General features: G+C 36.9%; 1 protein-coding gene across 1 annotated transcript; it reads left to right on the top strand.

Annotated features, from left to right (window-relative positions):
- Positions 1-351: 351 nt before the first annotated feature.
- On the top strand, positions 352-26,078 carry LOC110104054 (ubiquitin thioesterase OTU1). The gene is made up of 11 exons (XM_020832999.2): positions 352-620; positions 902-971; positions 1,049-1,094; positions 4,137-4,221; positions 7,582-7,601; positions 11,992-11,998; positions 23,055-23,146; positions 23,240-23,302; positions 23,383-23,501; positions 25,591-25,666; positions 25,748-26,078. Exons 2-11 carry the CDS (start codon positions 907-909, stop codon positions 25,802-25,804), a joined length of 630 nt encoding a protein of 209 aa, XP_020688658.1. The 5' UTR covers positions 352-620; positions 902-906; the 3' UTR covers positions 25,805-26,078.
- The last annotated feature ends 921 nt before the right edge of the window (positions 26,079-26,999 follow it).

Below are 26,999 nucleotides of genomic sequence, written 5' to 3'. Positions count from 1 at the left end.
TTTCAACATTAGATGTTTAGATTAAAATATCTTATTTTAAATAGTTGAGAGACCAAATTGGTCCCTCAAAAGAGTTGAGGACTATTTTGATCCCTAACAAAGAATCGAAGAATTATTTTGATCATTTTCTCTATTTTCAAATAAATTTATTTTAGAAAATTTTGGTTATTACACCAACAATGGCGGCACTAAAGATAGAGTTGATGGTGTATTTACAAAATATTTAAATTTAAAAAATTTTAAATACATTAAAATTGAATTAAATAAATTTTTTTTTCTTCAAATAAAACATGCTTTCTTTTTTCCTCAAGAAAATGATACCCATACTACTTGAATTGAAGAGATGCTTTAAGCAACAGGAGTGTCTGATTGTTTCAAAGCAATTCGGGGTGCGGCCGCTTTACTAATGCGTGAAACCGACAGCTTCAACTCGGAAGTGCGTATAAAAAAATGAAGTAGTCTTTTTCATCCCAACTAACGCTGCTGCTGTCAATCCTCTTCGACGCAAATGATTCCGTAATTTATTATTGATCTCCGACAAAAATCAAGATAGCGCTGCCTCGGAGATTTCCACAAGCTTCTCTAGGGTTCCCCTTTGATTTGTCGTTCGAGGCTGTGGAGTAAGTTCTGACTTTTGATTACGAAGTTCGATTTCTGCAATTGTTTAGGGCATGTGAATTTTTGCCGCTGTTTGTTTGCCAGTGTTTATTATTATTATTATTATTATTATTATTATTATGCTTATTATGCTTGTTTCGCTCTGATTTATGAAGCCCGGTTGCGGATTCGTTTAATTTTGTTGTATACATGATGTATTTTGTGTACTCTAGTGTTTTGAATCTAATAAGTTTGGCTGAGGGCTTTGGAAGCTTGATAAGGCAAAATTGAATGTTTTTCTCAGGTAGAATGGATGGCGTTGTTGTGAGGAGGGTAATACCCTCAGATAATAGCTGCCTCTTCAATGCTGTGGGGTGAGCTTTTGACACGAAATTGCCTACTTTTGTATCATTCATCATTTACCCTTGTAATTATATTTATTTGCTTACAGTTATCTTATGGAGCATGATCAACACAAAGCTCCAGAATTGAGACAGGTTATTTTTATCATTTTGTTGCAGTTGTTTATCGCTAGTTTTAACATGCTTTTATTAGGTTGATTGCAAATATGGTTGATAGATACTTATAAATGCTCCATTGGCCTTAAATTGCCAAAGGTGGTTCATTTAGGCATAGTCTACGTCACCACTCACCGACCTTGTAGCCCAATGTTATTGTTCCTTATTTTTTAAATGGAGGCTTGGAATTTGATCCTTAAAAGAAAAAAAAGAAAAAAGAAATAGCATAATGTTTCATCAGCTTGTAGCACACGAGTGAATGCACGCTAGGGTATACAAAATTTGTTGTTTACATAACATTTATGGAATTGTAAATTAATTTCTTAACATGTAATTTTCGCGCTGCTAAACCCCATGTGGGTTCTAAAGGTGCTCATGAGTTCGAGGGATGATCTCTCCCTCCATATTTTTTTGGAGTTTAGGGACCAAATACGGAGAAATATGGGATTTTCAAAGACACGCTATTTAACATTTCCAAAGATTTTTTCTAGACAACATTTTGAGCTATCTAGGATTTATATTTGATATAGGGGATAAGATTACCTTTGGGTGCAAGCTCCCATAATTGATTATATCTAGATGTGATTCCTATGAACACTTTATTTAAGGACATAAGTGCATTCCAGATAAGTGAGGGTTTAGGCTTATATATGACATGGGGCATAAATGAAGATGGGTGTCAACCCAATTAGCATTACATGATTTTGTCATATCGGATTGAGCTGGTGGTCTTGGTCACCAACTACAAATGGCAAGGAGACATTATGATATAGGGATTTTGATTAGAAACCTTTTGTACCTATTGAATGATATCTCGAGCAATCGAAGGTAATTGTATGCTCAAGGGTATTACTTCTTTTTTTGGTCAAATTTGAAGATTCAAATTTAAATCGATTTGTTTCTATGTGGTTGTCATTAGTTCGAAGATGTTCTTACATGACCACTGGTATTCAACACACTTGGTTTGACCAATTAATTATAAGATTGGCTTAGAGGCATTGAGGATGATCAACTCAATTATTCAATTTCAGATCCCAAGTGTGCCTCCAAAAGAAAACCCTATGATATATGTATAGAGATGATTAAAGTGCTACAGGATATTATTTAAAATATTGGTCGATATCAAATATTTGACTTTAGGTGGTCATCATGGGTTATTATTGTGGTTAGAATTTATATGGTAGAGGACATTTTAATTTATTCAAATGGTGCCCAATGTAAAGATACTTAATATGCAGTTGTGGATTAAAACACATTTATCCCACAAAAATATATAGAGCACCAGGTTTATGGCTTTTTGTCATGTGATCTAATGATTATTTGATTAATGAGCAAGTGGGTCTTGATTTCTATGTATAGGTGAGGATTACATCGTAAGGGAAGGCCTACAGATTGATTGCAAGATTTTTGGAAATTATATTGTTTGACTCATAGCCTAATTATTGATTTAGATAAGGTGGATCAAACAAAAGGTTCTTGCATTGCTACAATGTTTTTATTTTTATTTTTGCATTGCTACAATGCTAGTTTGAGATTTAGAGAAAATTTGGGCTTACATCTTTTGCATTTAGCAGAAATGCTCTAGGAGTTTGAGATTTAAGTCTTTGGTATAAACTCAGTTTGAGGATTGTTATCTATTTGTGTGTGTATATTTTGTGTTTGTTTTTATTCTAGGCTTGTGAGAAATTTATCCTGGTCTAGTGATACTGACGGAACATAACTCTAGGGCTATAAGGTATCACGAGAATGGATTTTATTAATTCACTTTTGAAAAAAGCCCATGAGTAGATCTTATGATCTTACCTTATATCCAAGGTGGTTCGACAATGAAGTTGTCTAGATATTGATTTTGTTGATTAGAATCTTATTAATTAACTGTCTGGAGGGTGATGCAATGTTGATGATGATTTAGTTAGTCTTCTTTGATATAACCCATATTAGGATTTTTTATCCCGGTGTGTATTTAAGTTAGTGCACCACTTATGACTTCCAAAGTTATGAACAAGTCCTTTAAGGATATTGAGGTATGGTGTCCTTAAAATGAGGGTCTCTCTCCTCTTGTTGCTCTGTCGAGTTATAAAGGGGGCAATTTTAATTTGATGCATTTTGTTTGTGTAATTTAAAAAGTTGGTTGAACTACGAGCAATTTTGAAAATGTCCCATTGAATAGTTTTGAGTTGACTTATAGATTATTTGCAGGCAAGTAACCAAATAACCTACCCATGGTATGAGTTTTGAGATTTATAGACATTTGTGCAATACGTTTTGAAATTTTGAAACTTGAAAATTTTCAAGGTGATTGACTCATCTGTGGAGTCGATTGTGGTCAATTTGAGATTTCATATGCTTCGTTGACCCCCTCCAATGGCTCCTCAAGTTTGAAAATCTTGAGGTTTTAATTCAATCTTCTTTGAATTTATGGCACTCGAGGGAAATTTTGGTCATTTTGTCAAATTAATTTCCTAATGTGGTGAACCAAAGAGTCCATGCTTTTTGCTTGGACTCCTTTGGTAACTTTTGGATGTTTCAAGATAGTTGATTTAATTTAATCTTCATGTGTGTTGCCTTGAAATACATATACAAATAGACTTGGGATTTTGGGGAAAACACAATAATTCAAGGTTTTCAAGGGATTAAACATAATTTGAGAATTATATGGTACCCTTTGAATCATTGGTTGGAGGACCGTAAAAAATTGTGTAACACCATTTGAATATGTGCTTATATGCATTGCAAGATGTGTTGACCATAATAAGTAGTTTTTTAATTCTCTTTCTGAATTGATGAATTTCATTACTATTGACTGCCATTTGACACATTTACAAGTGCATACATCATGAATATCTCTTACGATCAGTTTCCCACTATCCTTCCTTCTCTCTCTTTATATACATATAACAAAGGGCAATTTAGACCGAAATGACAACATAACAGTATCCATAACACATTTTAGATCCTGATGTGTTGCCCAGTCTAAGTTCCCTTTCGTTTACCTGTACTTATACCTATATGTACTTTTAGGTTATAGCTGTAGCTGTGGCAAGTGATCCTGTAAAGTACAATGAGGCATTGGTTATGAGAAATGATGAGAATCAACATTGCTATTGCTTATTTGGCAAGCCATAAACACTTTTATTGTACTTCAATATAATTCAATTGGCTTTGATTAAAACATTTTCATTCAGAGCACTGCTGCTTGAATGTCACGAGAGCATAGATAGTTACAAGCATAACTATTGATCCTGTGAATCTAACTAAAATTATTAAGCCTCTTGGAAGGCATGCTATACAGGGATGCCATTTGAATTACATTGATAACTAAATTATTCTACTCGACTATGAGTGGTGATCAGAATTGATGCCATTAATTAAGCAAAGTAATCAAGATGGCTTGAATAAGATTCAAATTCCAACAAATCATTAAATAAGGAATGTATTTATAATTTAACACAAAACATAACATAGAAAGAAGAAATACTAGATAATGCCTGCAAAGAAATCTATGCCAACAAATTGCAAAGCCTATTTATTTTGTTGGAAGTCAAAACTCTGCAATTTAAGAGAGTATGTGTGATATTCAATTTGTAAGGAATAAAATCATTTGAACCTTGCATCACAACTCGTAAGGATTCAACAAGTTGCTGGTAATTCCAAAATAAGATTTGGATTTATTCATATGAGAAATCAACATCTTGTGTTATATTTATCCTAGAAACATATCACATTGCCAGCTTTGATATAAGTCAAAGAGTCCACGGTAAGAGTAACTTATCCATTTAATCAATTTTGCTTGAGTAGTCCCTGAAAGAGGACATTGTAAATCTTTCTCTATGTCAGATTAAAGAAAAATATATAATGGAATGAGTTGAATATAATATTTTGAGAAATGTCCATTATTTCTACCAAATTGCAGAAGGCCTAACTATTATTAAATGTTACTGTTTTTACTACAGTTACCCATCTCTTTTATACAAATACGAATAGAGATAAGACCCTAAATCTCTAACTGCTTCTTCAAATTTTTAGTTTAAAGATAACCGTATAAATCAAAACTAAATGATATTACAAGAGATGAAAATCTAAGATCTCAGTGGCTTCAAACGGTTAGAAAAAAAAAAAATATAAATAAATAAGAAATTAAGTCTTCAACCGTCCCACGATAGCACGTTCGGAACCGAATGCCCACGTAGTCGGATCAAATGGTTTGTATAAAATGAAGAATACATTAAGGAGGGGAGTTACGCGGACATACCTTCAAGAAATCAGAATTTTAACTCTGATTTTGAGGATTCTCTCAGAGCAATCAATCCCGAATCAACACATACCAGTCGTTCCAATCGCAGCCAAGGTCCGAACACACCACCGTCCGTCTCCGAAAGCCCAGTCGATCAAGAGCGACGTCTTCGCCGTCCTCCGCTCCGAACTCCTGGTTGAGCAAAATCATAAGCAAACGATCTCTTCCTACCTTACACACGTCTGAGTCACACCGGATCTCTTCTTCGGCTTTGTTTCTTTCAGTCGGATCAAACTTCCCAAAGCAAAAGTCACCGTCCAGCGCTGGTTTGTCCGCCTTCTCCCGTGGAACAACAAAAGCTACGGTTCTTGGTTTCTGTTTCTCTTTTTAGAAACAATGGGAAAAGAAACCATCTATATATTTATTAATAAATATTAGCAAAAGCTGCTCTCTTTCATTTTTTTATTTCTTTATGGCAAAGATAAAGAGAGATTATATATACATATTTATCAATGAATAATAATAATAACAGTAATAGTTATTATTATTATTATAAGAAAAATATTGTATATATATCAACACGTCATCAAATAAATGAAGATTGAAGAAAGTCCCGGGGTTGATACGGTCCCCCGAAGCCCTTGGTCGTCGAGATTATGGGGTTGATTCGGTCCCCTGAAGCCCTCGATTGTCGAGATTATCCAATCGAGGGAGCGCAGACACTACAATTTCAATCTCCTCGCCGTTGATTCGCTCCGGCCGAGTCGAGCCAAAGGGCAAATGCCCTCCTTACCTCCCGGCATCGGGGAGGGGACGCCGGAAGGCTGCCGGATTTTTGAGAAAAAAAAATATTTTTTATAAATTACTTAAATTAACAGGTCGCCCATATTAGAAGACTTGAAGATTTTTTTTGGGATCGATTCGCTCTCCCAAATCTCCTCGCCGTTGATTTGATCCGGCCGAGTCGAGCCACTCCCTTACCTCCCGGCATCGGGGAGGGGACGCCGGGAGGCTGCCGAAATTTACTCGAAACTTTTGGACTTAGCCAAATTTTTGGGAAATTCAAAAACAAAGCTCTTTTGTTAATTCAATAATTGATTAATCTTAAAAAAAAAAATCTGTTGAATTTATTGAAAATTTGAGCTGTTAGATTCTTTTGGTCGGTTTAAAAATCTGATTAAACAATTGATGTTGATTTAAATTAAAATTCTTTTATTAAGTCAAGTAAAGAATTTTAATTAATTTGAGACTTGAATGTAACTAATTGATAACTTAAATTTTAATCAAATTAAAATCTAATAACCAGAAATAGGCTATCATCAAGTTCATTCACAAGGCATAGCTTTGAAACTCCTCTATCTGATGAATTTTTGATTGTCGAAGCTGTTTAATGGTGTTGCTTCTTCATAGCTCCACACTCTAGAAAGATCATAATAACGGTTAGCAAAAGCCAACACGACATGATAAAAAAAAAAAAAGAGTATATGGCACCACCAAAGATAAAGTTACTCAAACATTTACCGAACATAATTAATCATGAAGAACGATGAATATGAAAAGAAGGATGCTAATGCTATGTACACATCACATAAGGATTTACATAAATGGATTAAATTGATATCAGATGTCTATTATCTGGACAAGGAGAAAACTGACTTGATAGAAGCTCGACAAATGAGTGATCCCATAGTAAGTCAAAGGCTCTTTATTCTAAAAGAGACGATAGAGGATGAATACTTGAAAGAGTATAAAAATAACAAAAATAAAATACATGCTACTATAGAAAAAAGAGAACTAGATGTACAAAACCAATAACTAAGTACACTACTGAAAGTCAGGGTACGAAAACAAACTACTACTACAAGTAGTTGTCAAAACTAAAGGTTAATGTCAAAACTAACAAACGAATTTACAAATTCCATAACTAGGCATCTTAGCCTATAGGGATAAGTTGTAAGACCCACTATTTGGGCTACTTCTAAGCGAAGCAATAAGACCCATGTGTTTAGGGAATTTCTAAACGAACGACTCTATAATCAAAACTCAAATACTTAATTGGGCATCTTAGCCTATAGGGCTAAGTTGTAAGACCCGCTATTTCGGGCTACTTCTAAGCAAAGCAGTAAGACCCGCTTGTTAGGGAACTTCTAAACAATTGACCTTAAAACCAAAACTCAAATCCTTAATTGGGCATCTTAACCTATAGGGCTAAGTTGTAAGACCCGTTATTAGGGCTACTTCTAAGTGAAGTAGTAAGACCCGTATGTTAGGAAAATTCTAAGTGAATGAACCTAAACCTAAAACTCAAACAAATTAATGGGCCACCTCTAATAGAGGTCGTAAGTCCCACTATCAGGGCCACTTTCAAATGAAAGCCATAAGCCCCTATCCAAATCAAATCATACGGGCAACTTCTAAGGAAGCCGTAAGCCCCAAACTAAACAAATTAACGGGCAACTTCTAAGGAAGCCATAAGCCCCAACCCAAATTAAACTAAACTAAATTAAAATTTACACATCTCCACTTCAGTCTATTCGGGATCCCTGAGAGGAGGCAACCCATGGCTGCTAATTAGATTCCATGGACACTACAACCAATGGTTGTTAGTGTTGGTAGACTGAACCTACGGTATGCCCGGGATGACAGAACCATGGGATCTTGATCGGGTGTACCTTCATTCCCCCCATAACTAAATTTAAATCTATATTGCACATTCACACACTTCTTGTACAAAGCTAAGTATATTTCATCTTTAATCGAGAGTGCTCTCCTAATGCGTTAGGAGGGATAATTAACTATGAGGGCCTGCGCTCATAGGAAGTAGAACTCAGATCTAAATAAACCCTAACACTACTCTCAGGGGAAATCTGGTTAAATATTAAACTCAATCTACCTCCGGAAAAATTAAAGAGAATCCATAAGTTCGTAAGAGCGGGGTTCGCATTATTTTAAATTTAATATGATTTTTTTTAGAGCGAACAGATTTCTTGGTAGATTTGATCCGATTCGTAAGAGCGGGGTTCGCATTATTTTAAATTTAATATGATTTTTTCTAGAGCGAACAACGCTCCTTAGTGGCGTTAAATCCTTGAGATATGAATCAATAGGGTATGATCAATAGGGCAAAAAGCCCTCTGTCAGCTAAGGTGGATTTAAATTTGTCCCCTTAGACAAACATTCAACCCCGGTCTACAAGGTCCCCTTGGACGAAGCAACCCATGGCTGTCGACAGGGATCCTTCTGTCAGGTTGGGTCGACTACCTCCTCTGACTAAGTAGACCAGGGACCACGATGGCCCGGGACGACGGAACCATGGGATCTTGATCGAGCCCATCATCCATTCCCCCACCATCCGCTTTAAGTGTAGGATGGTGCAATTTCTATTTAAATATCAAATCTTCCGAACCAAATATCCAAATTCAAACCCAATTTCCAAATCCAATTTATGCTGCTACTATAGCCAGATAACACGTATGTTCTACGTATCTGATTGACGACTAGCCTTAATCGAAAGTTCTCTCTCGTGATCAGGAGGGGTAATTAACTATAGGGGCTTGCGCCTATAGGAAACCAGAACTCAGATCATAAAGTCCTCACAAAATGAGGGCGAAATCTCTGGGTAGTGTATTATCTACAAACCCATCTGCCTTCCAAAATTTACCCCGGAACTTATTCCGTTAAAACTCGCTCGCCGAAATAAAAAAAGAAATCGCGCGGCGGGGAGGCCGGGGCCGAATTTTCGGAGCCCACAGCTATCATAGGATGTAATGAATTTGGAGGTTGTTATATATTATTTCTATGAATTTGGCATTCATGACACTCATTGGAGTATCAATGTAATCTTTCACCATCAATGACTAGTAATAAACTACTTTTTTTATTTTATTTTAATATCATTTTGAGACTTGACTGGTTTGCAATGCATAGTCCTTCATAAACTTTCACTAGAACATTATCAACTTCATCGGTTCCCAAGTAAAATCACATTTGGTAAAAGGATCTACTATAAAGGGTGTTATTGATAGAAGTATAACTGATGTAGAACTATGATGCTTGCCGATGATTTTATTAAGAAATTTCACAAATTCTTGATTAAATAAATAATAAAGAAACTTATTAGCAAATAAATAATGAGTCAAAACATAAGAGGGGTCACTTTCGTTTAGGCTAAGTTTCACATCCAAAAGATCTGAAATTTCAAAATAACATAAAAAATAACATTATGCCCAATTAGTAGTTTTCAACAAAATCCCTAGTCTAACAATGAGATTAGTAAACAAAATGATTGCGCTCAATTTCTTCATTTACTAAGCTTAGCAGAATCCGGCGAACGCGTCCTTCGTGACTACAATCAAATCACAAGAAAGGTTAGGCTTAAGAAATACGATAGGAGGAAGAGTAGAAAACCTCCGTCAAGGATCGACGACAATCCTTCACTTGACGATCTCAAGTTGTTCTTCACTCGCTTCAACCAAGGTGTCCAGGATGCGCTCTATGTAGTCCTCAACCGTATGATCGGTCCTCGGGTTGACGTCAAAGAAGGTTGAATGGAGAATGTGCACGAAACCGTGTTCGTCGTACTCGAGTCCATAATCAGTGTCGGGATCGGCCATTCATGAATGCTAGATGACGATGTCTTCCAACGTTTACTAGTAATCTTGAACTCCGTCAAGGAGAAAGAAGTTTCTCTTCAATTGAACTTGGGGGGAGGGAAGAAGTGTGGCCGGCCAAGGGATGAGGTAGAGAGGAGGCGAATTGGGTTTAGTAGGGAAGAATAAATTGAAAAGCTGAAATAAATTTCAGATTTTCTACTTGGGGGGAATTTAGGAATTAAATTTGAATTTAATTCCAAGAGAGGAAATGTGTATTAAAGTGGAGAGAGGGGATTGGAGAGAGAGAGAGAGAGAAAGGCGGTTAAGAGAGAGGAGGGGGAGGGTTCGGCGGTATGAGGGGATGGGGGAGGCTTTAAGGTGTTTCCAAAAGGAGAGCTTCTCCTTTGGAAATAAATCAAGTAATAGGGGTAATACAAAAAATTCAGCCAAGAGGGAATCGGGGATCTTGAATTATTTCTAAGAGTGGGATTTGGTTTAGGAAATAAATCCAAGTGGATTTATTAGGGGGGCGGGTGGCGGCTTCAATAGATTGGAAGGAGATTGGGGGAAGGGATTGGAGGTTTCCTATTTGGAGTTTTGAGATTATGAAATATTTAAATTAAATCCAATTTGATTGTGAAATTCAAATAAGATTAATTTAGATACTTTCCTAAAATAGATTTAATAATTTAGGAAAGATTTTAAATATCAAATTGAAGGAATTTGAATTCAAAATTTGTCCCAAATTAGGCAATGGATATCAAAGAGGCAAGGGGGACTAGGGGCCGATGGGTTGATGGGTTTCAGTTATGGGGGTCGGCGGCTAAGTGGGGGTGTAGGTGGAGCTCGGTTGAGTAAGGGGAAAGATTTGGGAGGGGAAGGACCGTGAGGATGATGTGGATGGTGGAGGTGGTCGGAAAAAAGAAAGGACACAAAATAGAACCACGAATCCGACTTATCTAGGTTGGTAGGTGATGCGCCGTTCTCCCTCTCCAAGGGATCTCTCTCCGATCTCTCAAGCTCTCACAAGAACTCATGCAAGGAAGAAATTTTAATCAATCATTCATTAACTTCAAAAGAGAACAAGGAGGGATATATAAAGCCTCATACAAAGGACTCAAAGACAAAAATGCCCCTAGGGCTTACATACGACATCCCTTAATAAATGGGTACAACGGGAAACTAAATAAAGCAAATAAAATGCGACAACATAAATAAGAAAATATATAGATAAATCAAAAATACAATGACTCAATCGTGGCCGTAGATCGGCGGTCACGTCTCTGATAGAACTTCAATGATCTGATGTCCCTATCATTCTCCCGGGGTGGGAGAAAACTGGACTCCGTCGAGTAAGTGTCTCTGGTGCTCTCGTATATCTCTAGTGCATCTAGGTCAATCTGCTGCAACTTCTCGTGATCCAACCAGGTATCCTCCGACTCGGGCTTTTTTTTTCACTTGATTAAGTATCTCCTTCGTCCACCTTCTCTTGTAAATATGATATCATCACTTAGGATCGTGTCCACCTTTTCTGCCATGGGTGATTTAGGAATATTTGCTAGTGGAGGTAGGTTTGGGATCTCACATGGTGGGGTAGCACAAGGCTGCCGTATGAGTGGATTTGGAGGGTTAAAATTAGGACATTCATATGCAACTAAATCTTCTATGTTAAAAGATATATTGATGTTGAAATCTGCATGCAGATCTACTACATAGGCATTATCGTTAATTTTTTCAAGTATTTTGAATGGTCCAGCACTCTTATCATGCAACTTCTTAATCATTCCCTGCGGGAACCGTTCCGGACGAATTCGCACCATCACGGAGTCACTAACCTCAAAAGTTTTAAAACGTCGTTTTAAATCTGCATATAGTTTGTATTTATTATTGATCCTTTCAATTTGTTGTGCAATTTCTTTATAAAGTTCATGTAAATGGGATGCAAATGATGATGCAGACTCGGAAATCCTATACCTAGAACACATGGGTATCAGGTCTAACTGCTGTCTAGGTTTGAATTTGTATACAATTTCAGAAAGACTTAGGGCAGTGGTTCGGTTAGTAGAATTATTATAAGCAAACTCTGCAGTAGGCAAAATGGAATACCAATCTCTAATGTGCTCGCCAACCAAAGACCGCAACAGATTACCCAAACTCCTATTAACTACGTCGGTCTGACCATCCATCTGTGGGTGAAAGGCAGTGAAAAATTGCAATTTAGTGCCCATTTTCATCCACATGATTTTCCAAAAAAAGCTAGTGAATTTCACATCCCGATCCGATACAATGGTTTTGGGTGAACCATGTAAACAGACGACCTCGTTGAAGTATAACTTCGCAATGTGAGAGGCATCGGATGTTTTGGAGCAAGGAAGAAAATGAGCCATTTTGGAGAACCGGTCAACCACAACACAAATGGGATCATTCCTACGGAGTGACGAAGTGTCTTGGGCAGGCCTAAGATAAAGTTCATGCTAACATCTTGCCAAGGACAACTAGGGACAAGTAGATGAGTGTAATAACCCGTGTTTTGCTTACGTTATTTGGCCAGTTGGCAGGTGTGATACCGACTGACCAACCGACCGACATCTCTCTTCAGGCTGGGCTAATAGAAGCGATACTCCATGGATTCGATAGTTTTGTCCCGACCGAAGTGCCCAGCGAGGCCTCCGGCGTGGAGTTCCCAGACAAGAAATTCCCTAAGGGAGGTGCTCGGGATACAAAGCCTCTGGGATTTGAAGAGATAACCATCCTCCAATAGGAAATCGTCCACAAGGCGCGTGTTGCCAATAGACAAGAGAGAGTAGGTATCCTTGATGTCGGGGCATTCCAAATAGTCCCTCTTTATTTTGTCAAATCCCACGACTTCAGCTCTCATCTCAGTAGTAGTCATCATACGACGACTGAGAGCATCAACAGCTTTATTTTCAACTCATGCCTTATGTCTGACGGTATACATGTACTCCTGAAGGAACTCGACCCATCGACTGTTGCGTGCATTTAATTTCTTTTGGGAGTTAATATAACATAGAGCTTCGTGATCCGAGAAAATGATAAACTCTTGCCGGAGCAAGTAGTGTCGTCAATACCAAAGAGATTGGATCATAGCATAAAACTCTTTGTCATATGTGGAATAACGCTGCTGAATATCATTAAGCTTTTCACTGAAGTAAGCTACTGGTGACCTTCCTAGGAGAGGACTCCTCCAATTCCGATCCCCAAAGCGACACAGATCACTTCAAAGACTTTGGAAAAAATTAGGAAGTCTCATCACTGAGGCCTCCACCATCTTTTGTTTGATCTCATCAAAAGCTCTGGTGGTTGTCGGGGTCCAATGGAAATCATCTTTCTTTAAGTAGTCAGTGATAGGAGATACGATAGTGCTAAAATTCCGAATGAATCTCCTATAGAAGAAGGCTAATTCGTGGAAGCTGCAGACTTCCCGGATGTTCTAAGGACAAGCCATTCCACAATGGCCCTCACCTTCTCGGGGTCTGCAGAAACTCCTTGGGCTGAAACGATGAAGACCAAAAAGATGAAGGTACATTTCTTAGGATTGGCATAGAGTTGTTCCTTCCTTAAGACCTCACAAACTTGCCTTAAGTGGTCCAAGTGCTAGCTACGACTGATTGTAAATAAGAATGTCGTCAAAGTAGACAATGACAAACTTTCTCATAAATGGGTGCAACACTTGAGTCTTGATCCTCATGAAGGTGCTCGGGGCGTTACTTAACCCAAAAGGCATGGCTAACCACTCGTAGAGACCATCCTTGGTCTTGAAGGCAGTTTTCCACTTGTCTCTGAGTCGGATCCGGATCTGGTGGTACCCACTTTTGAGATCAATTTTGGAGAATAATGTGACACCCGTCACATATCGAGCATATCGTCTAGCCTCGAAATAGGGAAACGATATTTAACGGTGATCTTGTTAATAGCACAACTATCAATACACTTCCTCCAAGATCCGTCATTTGGTGTAAGAAGGGACGGTACCGTGCAGGGATTAAGGCTCTCCTTAATGAAACCTCGCTGCAGTAACTCATCAACCTGCTTCTTAAGCTCGACATGTTCTGTGGGTTCATGCAATAATGTGGCAGGTTTGGGAGGGAGGCTCCAGGGATGAAGTCTATGGCATGTTGAATGTCTCTAAGTGGAGGTAATTGATCTGGAAGATCATCGGGAAAGACATCTGCATACTGTCCAAAGATAGGCTGAACTTCTAGAGGGATAAGTTCATCAGATTCGGCGGGAATCTAACGACCCACTAAGGCGTAAAGGGGTGCGCCTTGAGCCACCTCAGCGTTCAGAACCTTGGCGGTAACGAGGTTCAATCCTTTCTTGGACTTAATGGGGTTGGATTTCGAGTCATCCGTAACCTGGGGCTGCGATGGCAAAAGCTTAATCTTTTTGCCCGCATGTTCGAACACGCAGGTGTTCGAACGCCAAAAAATGTGGACATCGTTATCATAGATCCATGGGAAACCCAAAAGAATTTGTCAAACATTCATGATCAGTACATCGCACCAAACGTTCTCCTTGTAATTAGCAAAAGGAGATAGGTACGGAGCTTCATTCCTTCACCTCCAAGATAGTGGAGTTGACCCAAGCTACCTTATATGGGTTGGGGTGAGGAACGGCAGACATACCCAACTTGGATATCATGTCAGAAGAAACATCATTTATGCAGCTACCACTATACACGATGACCTTATAGTTCTTGTCTTTGATTTTGGTGTAGGTATAGAAAATTGAGGTCCTACGCCAGTCATTCGTGGGTGTCGGGTGGGATAGCGCACATCTTACCACGCAAATGGGATAAGTATCCAATTTTTGAAAGCATTGGAGGACCGTAGTGTCGTCATCCTCCTCGAAGTATTCGCCTTCGTCCTCGACCTAGTGGATCTGATCAACCTCGGGCTCGAGATCGTCCTCAGTAATCTCCTCGATGATCGAGACTTTATAGGGACTGGAGCACTAAGAAGCGATATGCTCATACCGATGGCATCGAAAGCACTTGGTCCTGGGACTGGATCGAGGGGTATCCGGGGTGGGAGATTTATTTCTAAAATCCGATCAAGGTGCCGGAGGACCCGTGGGTGGTCGGGTCGTGCTCCCATGGTGGGTCGGGTAGCCGAAGTGTGTGTAGTGGAACTACTAGCTGGTATGTAGGAGGGCATAGAGTAATGTGAACGGCTCGGGTGCTGTGAACGGGTCTCCTCTAAATCAAGCACTAGGTTGTAGGCATTTTCCAATGTAGTGACGTTCCGGGCAAACAACTCATTGCGAAGATCCTCTCGCAACCCGGTTCAAAACATAGATAAGATCTGCGCTGGGGTGTAGAGGTATCCCCTTTCATGAGTGGTATATCAGGATCATGACGTGGGTCATGTCTGTGGTAAGGAGCTCGTTGATTGGCACGATGTTGCCTCTCATCTGAGTAAGTGTCATCCCCATACATAGAAGGTGGTCTAGATGGGGTGTAGGGAGTAGGGTGCTCTCTAGCTCGCTCAAGTGTGTCAAATCGCTCAGTGGTGTTCCTACGAAGTTCAGCTAGCCGGCTTGGTTCTCTTTGAGTTGATGGCTAATGTTGTTCATTTGGCATACCAACAAGTTTAAGGTCCTTCCTAGTTGTTCCGGGTCCATTGGGATTTACTACGGGACACCTAAAAGTGACTGGGATGTAAAGGAAAGTAACTTATATGATTGGAACACACTTATGCCTTGCAAAATGATTATGAAAAAAGATAAGGACAACAACCTAACAATTTCTAAATTACACAAATGCAATGGTGGAATGATTAATGCTGAAAGAAAATTCTACCAAGGATCCTAACACATGCAAAAAGAGCATACCATGCTTTGATACTAGATGATGTAGAACTATGAAGCTTGCCGATGATTTTATTAAGAAATTTCACAAATTCTTGATTAAAGAAATAATAAAGAAACTTATTAGCAAATAAACAACGAGTCAAAACATAAGAGGGGTCACTTTCGTTTAGGCTAAGTTGCACATCCAAAAGATTTGAAAATTCAAAATAACATAGAAAATAACATTATGCACAATTAGTAGTTTTCAACAAAATCCCACTGACCATCCATCTGTGGGTGAAAGGCAGTGAAAAATTGCAATTTAGTGCCCATTTTCATCCACATGATTTTCCAAAAAAAGCTAGTGAATTTCACATTCCGATCCGATACAATGGTTTTGGGTGAACCATGTAAACGGACGACCTCGTTGAAGTATAACTTCGCAATGTGAGAGGCATCGGATGTTTTGGAGCAAGGAAGAAAATGAGTCATTTTGGAGAACCGATCAACCACAACACAAATGGGATCATTCCTATGGAGTGACGGAGTGTCTTAGGCAGGCCTAAGATAAAGTTCATGCTAACATCTTGCCAAGGACAACTAGGGACAAGTAGAGGAGTGTAAAAACCCGTGTTTTGCTTACGTTGTTTGGCCAGTTGGCAGGTGTGACACCGACTGACCAACCGACCTACATCTCTCTTCAGGCTGAGCCAATAGAAGCGATACTCTATGGATTCGATAGTTTTGTCCCGACCGAAGTGCCCAGCGAGGCCTCCGGCGTGGAGTTCCCAGACAAGAAATTCCCTAAGGGAGGTGCTCGGGATACAAAGCCTCTGGGCTTTGAAGAGATAACCATCCTCCAATAGAAAATCGTCCCTTGCGAAGCCCAGAGGCTTTGTATCCCGAGAGGGGTCACTTTCGTTTAGGCTTAGTTGCACATCCAAAAGATTTGAAATTTCAAAATAACATAGAAAATAACATTATGCCCAATTAGTAGTTTTCAACAAAATCCCTAGTCTAACAATGAGATTAGTAAACAAAATGATTGCGCTCAATTCCTACGTTTACTAAGCTTAGCAGAATCGGGCGAATGCGTCCTTTGTGACTACAATCAAATCACAAGAAAGATTAAGCTTAAGAAATACGAGAGGAGGAAGAGTATAAAACCTCCGTCAAGGATTGGCAGCAATCCTCCACTCGACGATTTCAAGTTGTTCTTCAATTGCTTCAACCAAGGTGTCCAAGATGCGCTCTATGTAGTCCTAAACCGTGTGATCGATCCTCGGGTTGACGTCAAAAAAGGTTGAATGGAGAATGTGCACGAAACCGTGTTCGTCGTACTCGAGTCCATAATCAGTGTCGGGATTGGCCATTCATGAATGCTAAATGACGATGTCTTCCAACGGTTACTAGTAATCTTGAACTCTGTCAAAGAGAAAGAAGTTTCTCTTCAACTTGAACTTGGGGGGAGGGAAGAAGTGTGGCGGGCCAAGGGATGAGGTAGAGAGAAGGCAAATTGGGTTTAGTAGGGAAGAATAAATTGAAAAGCTGAAATAAATTTCAGATTTTCTACTTGGGGGGAATTTAGGAATTAAATTTGAATTTAATTCCAAGAGAGGAAAAGTGTATTAAAGTGGAGAGAGCGGATTGGAGAGAGAGAGGGAGAGAGGCGGTTAAAAGAGAGGAGGGGGAGGGTTCGGCGGTATGAGGGGATGGGGGAGGCTTTAAGGTGTTTTCAAAAGGAGAGCTTCTCCTTTGGAAATAAATCAAGTAATGGGGGGAATAGGAAAATTCGACCAAGAGGGAATTGGGGATCTTGAATTATTTCCAAGAGTGGGATTTGGTTTAGGAAAGAAATCTAAGTGGATTTATTAGGGTGGGGGGGGGGGGGGGGGGTGGCAGACGTGGGGGGGGGGGCTTCAATAGATTGGAAGGAGATTGGGCAAAGGGATTGGAGGTTTCCTATTTGGAGTTTTGAGATTATGAAATATTTAAATTAAATCCAATTTGATTTTGAAATTCAAATAAGATTAATTTAGAAACTTTCCTAAAATAGATTTAATAATTTAGGAAAGATTTTAAATATCAAATTGAAGGAATTTGAATTCAAAATTTGTCCCAAATTAGGCAATGGATATCAAAGAGGCAAGGGGGACTAGGGGCCGGCGGGTTGATGGGTTTCGGGCATGGGGGCCGGTGGCTAGGTGGGGGTGTAGGTGGAGCTCGGTTGAGTAAGGGGAAAGGTTTGGGAGGGGAAGGACCGTGAGGATGATGTGGATGGTGGAGGTGGTCGGAGAAAAGAAAAGACACAAAATAGAACCACGAACCCGACTTGTCTAGGTTGGTAGGTGATGCGCCGTTCTCCCTCTCCAAGGGATCTCTCTCTGATCTCTCAAGCTCGCACAAGAACTCATGCAAGGAAGAAATTTTAATCAATCATTCATTAACTTTAAAAGAGAACAAGGATGGCTATATAAAGCCTCATACAAAGGACTCAAAGACAAAAGACAACAATTCCCCTAGGGCTTACATATGACATCCCTTAATAGAAGGGTACAACGGAAAACTAAATAAAGCAAATAAAATGTGACAACATAAATAAGAAAATACATAGAATAAATAAAAAATACAATGACTCAATCGTGGCCGTAAATCGGCGGCCATGTCTCTGATAGACCTTCCATGATCTGATGTCCCCATCAATAATGAAGGTTGTCTTCTCTTCTACCATGAAGGTTTTCTATTGTAATTTTAGAATTTTCTATGGCCTGTGTTCTTCTTTAGAGAATTACATGTTCATCCAAAGAATTCACAATAATAGTAGTTTAAATCAAAGGTTTAAGCTCTAGTTTTATTGAGGTTTTTAGAGATTATTAGATGAGATTATGGAAGTTTTCTGCTCATATGTATGTTAATCACTTTCTGTGAGAGTTGGCTGTTGTTCTTAGAAATAGTTTTTAAGGGAGAGTTAGGAATAATCAAAGTTAGATCCTACTTGTTCGAATTCGATGACCTCTCTGCCTACAGTGTTTTTGCAATTTCTCATTATTCTCATGATATAATACATATAATATTGAATAAAAAATTATATAATTATTATGATATAAAAATATAATTTAGATAGAATAATAAAACTTGTATTCAATATATTACAAATTATATTATATGAAATAAATAATTTATCTTTTAATGCACTGTAAATTATTGATTTTAATATATTACTTAATATAATTAATAATTTATGCATTGAATATTATTATTAGATATATAAATTTAATATATATTCTAATATATTTTGTTTTAAATTATTTTATCTGTTTGTCAGTATGAATTTATATGTGTTTGTCAGTTTGTGCATGTTCAATTATCACTATAATTCTATAAACTTTTTTAACATTTTAGATGACTATGTAAGTAACTTCGATGTGTATAAGCTTAAATTTAAGAAATTGAAAATTGAACCAATCAATTTCCTAGGAGGTTGCTACTTCCTTTGTCAACAAAATCACTAAATAACTAAAGTGGACACTTCCCCTATTTCTTACTTCCTACTTTCCACTTCTGACTTGCTTAAAAAAAAAACCTTAAGCTAGTACTTGCAAAATCATCCAAGGTTAAGGTCGTTACTTAGCGACCTTAAGTCGAGTCTATCTTCGAAGTATGTAGCTATCATGGAATTTGTGATCTTCTACCGAAGATTTTATCAAGTGTTTTAGCTGTACATGACACCAGTTTCAAATATCTTTACATAAGGATAGTTGTAATAGCATTAATTGATTGTTGAATCTTCTGAATATATGAAAGTCAGGATGACAAAAACGTCTCTAAAGTGGGCATAAGAGGCACTTTAAGTTTAGAAAATCTCCCTTAGCACACTTAAGTGAAAGTCTTTGGGTGGCTAAGTGAAGTTACTCCATTATCATAAGGAGTTCTATGTTGTCGCTCAAATCCTTAGATTTTGGCATTACTTTTTTTGTTTTTTTGCTACAAAAGTTTGTTATTTTCATCAGCCACAATGCACTCTTTTATTTGTAATTACAAAATAAAATAGGTGTATGACATGGCAAGTGCAATACTTTTTGCTAAGATTATAATTTGGTCTTCAACATCATCAACATTTAAAATAGCCTGTTGACACATTTAATAGAATGCATGCTTTTCACTCACATATTAGAGTGGAAAATAAATTGATCGATGTGCTTAACAAAATACATTCTTTTTTCATCATGGTATGAGTGTACCAAAATTTAAGTGACCTAAAGAAGAATATCTCACACGCCAAATTTATGCATCCCTCACATACAAATTGGAGGTACAGTGGACCCGTTGAAAGTGATAAGACAACCACTTATGATGATGATGAATTTCACTACCCATCACTCAAAAAAGATGTCTCTAGAATTATAGTTTAGTGTAAAATGAGTCTATTTGTGATGGATCTTAAGTTGAGAACATTGTTATACGCTGTAAAGAAGGGTCTTAAGCCATGGTGTTATTCACTCTCAAACCTACTAAGCAACTTGAAAAGATATTTGTCCTGGCTCATCTAAGAACATTGTTATAGGTTGAGAAATTTTAAAAGGTGCCTTACTCTCATCCCCTACTCCGAAAAATGTTGATGCCTCCCATCTACCCAAGCTGATGTTTGAGGAGATTGTCCAACTTCATGAATTTGCCACTTCTATAATGCTAGGCCCCAACATGAGATTTGTGATTTATATTAGAAAGGCCCTTCTGAGGCTTTTTGGTACCAATTTTAAGTTCCTAGATTAACTGGCAAATTGAAGTAACCAATAGAAGTCAAGAAATCTCCTTATGTGCCTTCTTGGAGATGGCTTAGGGAATTAGAACCTAGCAGTGCTTATCTTTGAGTTTGTCTATAATTGTTCCCCTTGTGAGATGTTATGTGGCATGCTGTGCAGAAGTCCTGTAGATCCTATTATATTATCCCTATATTTCTTTTCATCACTACATTCGCTGAATGTAGTCATAAGTTGATGCAAGCATTAGCTACATTTCGTAAAACACAATGAATGTTATAAAACCATAAAAGACACTTATAGATGGGTTTGGGACTGTAATGAAGGACATAATGTTTAACTTGTAATCATTCCAAACACGTTTTTAGGCATTCCTGCAAGAAATCCATCGAAAAGCCTCATGAACATAAAAATTCTTGAAAAGCATAGACTTGGTACTTGAGTTGCTAACTAACATGAACATTAGTTCTGCTTTAATTCTAAAGATTTATTCACTTAATGGGGTACCTTTTAGCCTCCAGGTAATCCTATAGTTATTTTCTCGTATGAAATTTTTGCATCTTCTAGAATAATGCCTGAGTACCGTATTATTGTTCAACCATCAATAGTTATTCAGACAAGCACTGACGAGGTTGTAAATTCACTCTTCAATCCAACATTGATTTTGACATGAACGTTCTTGCTAGGAGGGTATGATTACAATTTTGAATTCTAGCTGCAGTTAAAGGAGTCTATGAGAAAACTAGGTCTTAGAGTATACCTGGAAAGAGGGAGTAATTTGATGAATTTGGACATCGAGAACTCATGAAGATTGAGCCCCATTAATGTATATAAGATAAGATCTTGGTGGCAATTGTAGGGAGACCAAAAGATATTGATGAAATCATGTTAATTTGAAGAAATTGAGTCAGGAGTGAATAGCGGTCAAGGGGGTATTCTTGTTTCTCCTGAGTAGATTGTTTGCTTGGGATTTCCGTAATTACTTTGGCATTAATCAGGCTTCTTAGTTGATACTCTATGTCATTTTCGTCATCTCTATCTTGTGCTTGGATACTTTTGTCATTTCTCTGGCTCATATTGTGATTCTGAGCAGCTCATATGAGACTTCTTTTGATTGACTTACACGTTTATAGAGATTAACATCAGCCCTCAGAGACACTTTTGGACATCCTAGATGATACATTAGAGACACTTTTGCCTTTCACTGACACTGGCATCCAATGATGAGATTAGTGTATTAGCCCTTGAAGAGTACTTCCATGTTAACACTTCGAAGAGCTGCTGAAAGAGCTCTTGGGAACGATTTCCTATCATGTGCCTTAACATCCCTAACTTAAAATAGGAGCATGTGACAGTCTATTGTCCTTTTGCAGTCAATGCCTCGTATTGCATCGCAAGTCCGCATTATCTCTGTATCATAGTGTAATGCACCTTAAATTTGAAAGATTTATGTAGCTAAAAGGAAGGAAAAATAACCTCAATTGGAATAAACTTGAGCTCAAAACTTTATTACACATTTTGAAATTTGTTTAAGCACAATACCCTCTTGTTTCTATTCTATCCATCATGAAGTTTTCAAAGTTCTGGTTGAATACTCTTTTTGAGCTTTTTGATTGTGAAGTCAAACTCGTCCAAGTACTTCTATTTGTTATTTTATTGTGCCTTAGCTCCCCTCATTTTCTTCTTTTGCCAAATGATTTTTTCCTAGCATAAAATATGGCATATTGTTCTTTTGCAGTTGGAAGTCCACCTACTGTATTGCAAGACCCCATTTTCTCTGTATCATACTAAAATGCACCTTGAATTTTGCAAGTTTTATCAAGCTAAAGGCAGGAAAAATAAGCTCAGTTGGAACCAACTTGAACTCAAAACTTCATTACACGTTTTGAAGTTTATCAAGCACAATAACCTCCTGTTTCTATCATGGTTCTATCCATCATGAAGTTTTCAAAGTTCTGGTTAAATACTCTTTTTGAGCTTTTTGATTGTAGAAGTCAAACACGCAAGTACTATTCATTGTTTTATTGCCCGTTAGCTCCCCTCATTTTCATCTTTTGTCAAATGATTTTTTCCTAGCATAAAATATGATCATATGACATTGGCCTATTGTTCTTTTGCAGTTGGCAGTTCATCCTACTGCATTGCGAGACCCCATTATCTATGTATAATACTATAATGCACCTTGAATGTTGCAAGTTTTATCTAGCTAAACGAAGGAAAAATAACCTCAGTTGGAACCAACTTGAACTCAAAACTACATTACACGTTTTGAAGTTTTTCAAGCACAATACCCTCTTGTTTCTATCATGAAGTTTTGAAAGTTCTCCTCAAATAGTCTTTTTGAGCTTTTTGGTTGTACAAAAGTCAAACTCTTTTAAGTACTTCTTACTTCTATTCATTGTTTTATTTACATTTACGCTCCTCATTTTCATCTTTTCCCAAATGATTTCTTCCTTTTGATCAATCAACACTTAGCTACATCTTGCTTTTACATGTTTACTCTGAGAAAACTAAATTGATTCAACTATGTTCGCTTCGAAAGGTGCAATTGAGCTTTCAATATTATCAGAATATTATGGTCGTGAAATTGCAGCCTATGACATCCAAACTACCCGCTGTGATCTGTATGGTCAGGTTAGTAGAATTCACAATTTGGTTATATACTGTTTTTAACTTCCTTCTTTGGATAGCAATATTTATCATGGTATCTATTGAATGATGGAACAGTCAAAAGGGTATGGAGAACGAGTGATGCTGCTTTATGATGGTCTGCACTATGATGCATTAGCTGTAAGTTTTTGCTATGGAAGTTCAATGATATTGTTGTTCAATGCGTATATATATTTATTATATATTTATGCTTCAATTAGATGTCTCCTTCCGACAATGCTCCTCCTGATTTTGATCAGACCGTTTTCACTGTAAATTCTGATGGTACCATTGGGCCTGTGGAAGGCCTTGTTCTCAATCTGGTGAAGGATGCCCAGAGGTTAGAACCAGACTTCACTTTTTTTTTTATGAACTCTCACTCATAAATTTGCGCCTAGCTTCTGGTTATTTTTGGAGCTTGCTTTCTTGTTGATATATGGTGATTGGTGACACTGTATAGACATGATGAGGGTTTTATTGTTGTCTTGATATTTGACATCCCTGATTTTACAGTACCTGAATGCTTGTGAAGTGAACCAGAAAAATTCTACATCACTCTGATAGGAAATACTTGAGTTTGCGAGTAACTCTAAGGAGAATACTTGAGTTCGCAAGCAAACCCATCACTAATTGGTGAAAATAGTGAGAATAATGCAAAATCTTGATGAAATCAGCCCCAAAACGATGGATTGCAATAAGAGAATCAAAGCCAAACAAACATGAAAACAAGATACAAGTGATCCATGATTCGAGAGGAAGATCGTCTCTCCCAAATCTCTAGATATGGTAGCTAGAGCCCAAGATGCCAAAGAACTTCAATAGAAATCAAATCAAGCATGCCCTAACCCTAAAACACCTCATGTTATTTAATATATAAACTTTCCAAATATATATATATATATATAAAAACTTTCCAAATCAATTTTCCCTCCCAAGCCCTAGCCGCCCCCTCCTTTTCAAATTTGAACTCAATTGGAATAGTGGGACCCACTATTGTGGGCGGCAAACATAGAGGAGGCGGGACTAGCCCGCCTCCTATACAGAAGAACCGGCCCTGGATGTGGCGGTTGGGCTGATTTAGGAGGAACCGGCCTCTCACACTCCCTTGCTGCTTATTTTTTTGCAAGAACCAAGAGTATGTGACAGTTAGAATTTTCTTAAACTTCCATGACTAGGCTTTTTTAAATGCTTTTGTGTTTATCAGAAGTTCTTTGAGTGCTCATTTGTTTGGTTAAAGTTGGAAATCATGAAAACAATGAAGTTTTTTAAATTAATCATTTCTTTGGATGCAATTAGAAATAACGGTGATTTCAAACTCTACGAACGTTCTTGGAATCCTTTCAAAAGTGAGTCAGTGGAGACCAATTGTTACTTCTAAGACTTGTTTTTTCATTTACAAGCAGCTAAATAATCTTTGAATAAAATCCACTGTCATCACCATGAGCTGCAGTGAAGACCAAGAATTAGGGTGGGGAACTGGGGATCAAAATTGGGCCGTATTAGCTAGTGGAGATGCCTATAAAGACAACTGGATAAGAGTAGCATCGAAGTACATGAATGAAATTTGATAGGCTAGCAATAGTATGGAGAGAAGGTCTGCAAATAAATTTTTCGCATAATAGTTTTAAGGCCTCATGCAACACATATAACGAATGAATGAGAATGAAGATTTGAAAGCCTACATCATATAAGTGGAAAAAGGTTAATTATGATTATGGCTTCGTTTGGGATGGCTTTTTTACTGTTTCTTAAAGCATTTTTTTAATATAAAAATTTTATATCTTGTACTATAAAGTTGCTTTAAGAAACAGTAATAAAGTCGTCTCAAATGAAACCTATAATGATGATTTATAATGCACCAAAAATTCACTCAACCACATGATGTGGCTAAGGAGTCAACTAATTTTGAACATGACTTAACTATGATTGAGCTGCAAATTACATGAACTAGTTCTCAGCCAAAATCAGTTCCAATACTGGAGCAGTGGGGGGTTTAAGTTGAGCTTTGAGTTTTTAGTGGTCAAATTGATTTACACGCAAAAAAAAAAAAAAAAAAACTATTATTTCTGCATCATTATATTTTCTCTATTTGATGTGAAGTTAAATCCAATAGTATGACACATCTAACACTACTATCATGGTTAATAATGTTTTCTATTCACTATTGCCAAGAAAAAGAAAACATGAACTTATGTTTCGTTTGAGATAACTTTCTTACTGCTTATGAAGCAGCTTTTTTAACAAAAAATTCAAATTCAGAATTTTTTATGTTAAAAAACTGTTTCATAAAACAGTAAGAAAAATGTCCCAATTGAAACCTTAGACATCTCACAAGTCGAAACATCAATCCATTTGCATTTTGAAATGCCATCAATTACAATTTTTGTTTGTTCTGTGATCTTCAGCTAACTAAAGTTGCTGCATTTCAGAAAGAGAAGATTCACTGATACAGCAAACTTCACCTTGCGCTGTGGAGTATGCCAAATTGGTTTCGTTGGTTCAAAGGTTCCACTGATACTCCAAAGTTTCTTCTCCCTCTCTTAATTCTTTGAAGATTCTTAGTTCATAAATATAATTGAAATGCAGGAGGCTGTTCAGCATGCACAAGCAACTGGGCATATAAACTTTCAAGAGTACAATTGAGCGCCATGGCAACCTTCTCCTTGGTGATTTATCTCTACTGATTGAAATAAAATAGAATTTTAGGCCAATCATGGAACAGTTTACAACCATTTTTGGTAAGATTGTTGATGATTTTTTGTTTATTTTCTTCTATTGCTTGGTTTTAAAAGGATGATTCTAAAAAGAAATAAAAACACATTAAAAGTGAACAGAAATTATTCTTATTTTCAATAATCTTTCGCTGTACTGGCCTGGAGATCTTATGGAAAGAGGAATTCTTGTTTTCTTCTACAAATCATTTTCGCAGTCTGAGGCTTCGTCCCAGACGGATTTTTTACTTCTTCTTAAAACAGCTTTCTTAATTTTTTACTAGAAAGTTCCTTTAATAAGCAGTAAGAAAGTCGGCTTCGTTTGGGATAATTTTATTATTGTTTTATAAAGCAGTTTTTTAGTGTAAAATTTTTTTAAATTAAATTTTTTTGTTTTAAGACGTTTGAAAAAGAAGAAAAAAGTGATCCAAACGAAGCCTGAGTTTATAATTCTTCTGCTTGTGAAAAAGGTTAAAAAAATTTGGAGAGTTTTAAAACTTTTAAATTTATTTTATAATGAGTGCAATAAAAGTAATTGATTATTTATATATTATGTTTATTTCAAAATAAATTTAAGAAATTTTTATTCTGACCTAATTTTTATTATGAGAAAATATATTTTTTTTTAGAAATTGAAGAATTGAACAGAGTAAATAAAAATGATAAATTGAAGTAATTTTCACCCATCTGTTAATCTATTATGAGTATAAATTAGTTGGAAATATAATCTCTTTTTTATTTGATTAGAAGAAGCATTTAATAAAAAACTTGAATAATGTAGTTCAATTTTTAGTGTATAAGCACATATTCATAAAGAGAAATATCTATGGTGTTTTTTATTGGGGGGTTTATATATATACCAAATAGTTCAATTTTTATATTTATTTATACAATATTTTAATTTTTAAATCACATAAAAATATAATTAATATTATTTTTAAATAAAAATTTATTTTCATTTATATATTTTAATGTTATTCAAGCATGAAATTATATAAATGATAGATAGTTCACATATTTACATAATATCATTCAAATTTTATTTATTTATATAAACACATAAATCATACATTTTTAAAATTTCCATTAAAATTGAGTAGGGAGTTATAAATAGAAAATATAATTAT

Source organism: Dendrobium catenatum, unplaced genomic scaffold, assembly GCF_001605985.2.
Source record: "Dendrobium catenatum unplaced genomic scaffold, ASM160598v2 fragScaff_scaffold_883, whole genome shotgun sequence".
NCBI classification, from domain to species: domain Eukaryota; kingdom Viridiplantae; phylum Streptophyta; class Magnoliopsida; order Asparagales; family Orchidaceae; genus Dendrobium; species Dendrobium catenatum.
This window is presented reverse-complemented; position numbering and strand designations above follow the sequence as displayed.

Coding starts and splice junctions, on each gene's coding strand:
- LOC110104054 (XM_020832999.2), top strand. CDS start 907: ATGGATGGCGTTGTTGTGAGGAGGGTAATACCCTCAGATAATAGCTGC. Junction 972..1,048: donor TGCCTCTTCAATGCTGTGGG/GTGAGCTTTTGA, acceptor ATTTGCTTACAG/TTATCTTATGGAGCATGATC. Junction 1,095..4,136: donor AAGCTCCAGAATTGAGACAG/GTTATTTTTATC, acceptor ATGTACTTTTAG/GTTATAGCTGTAGCTGTGGC.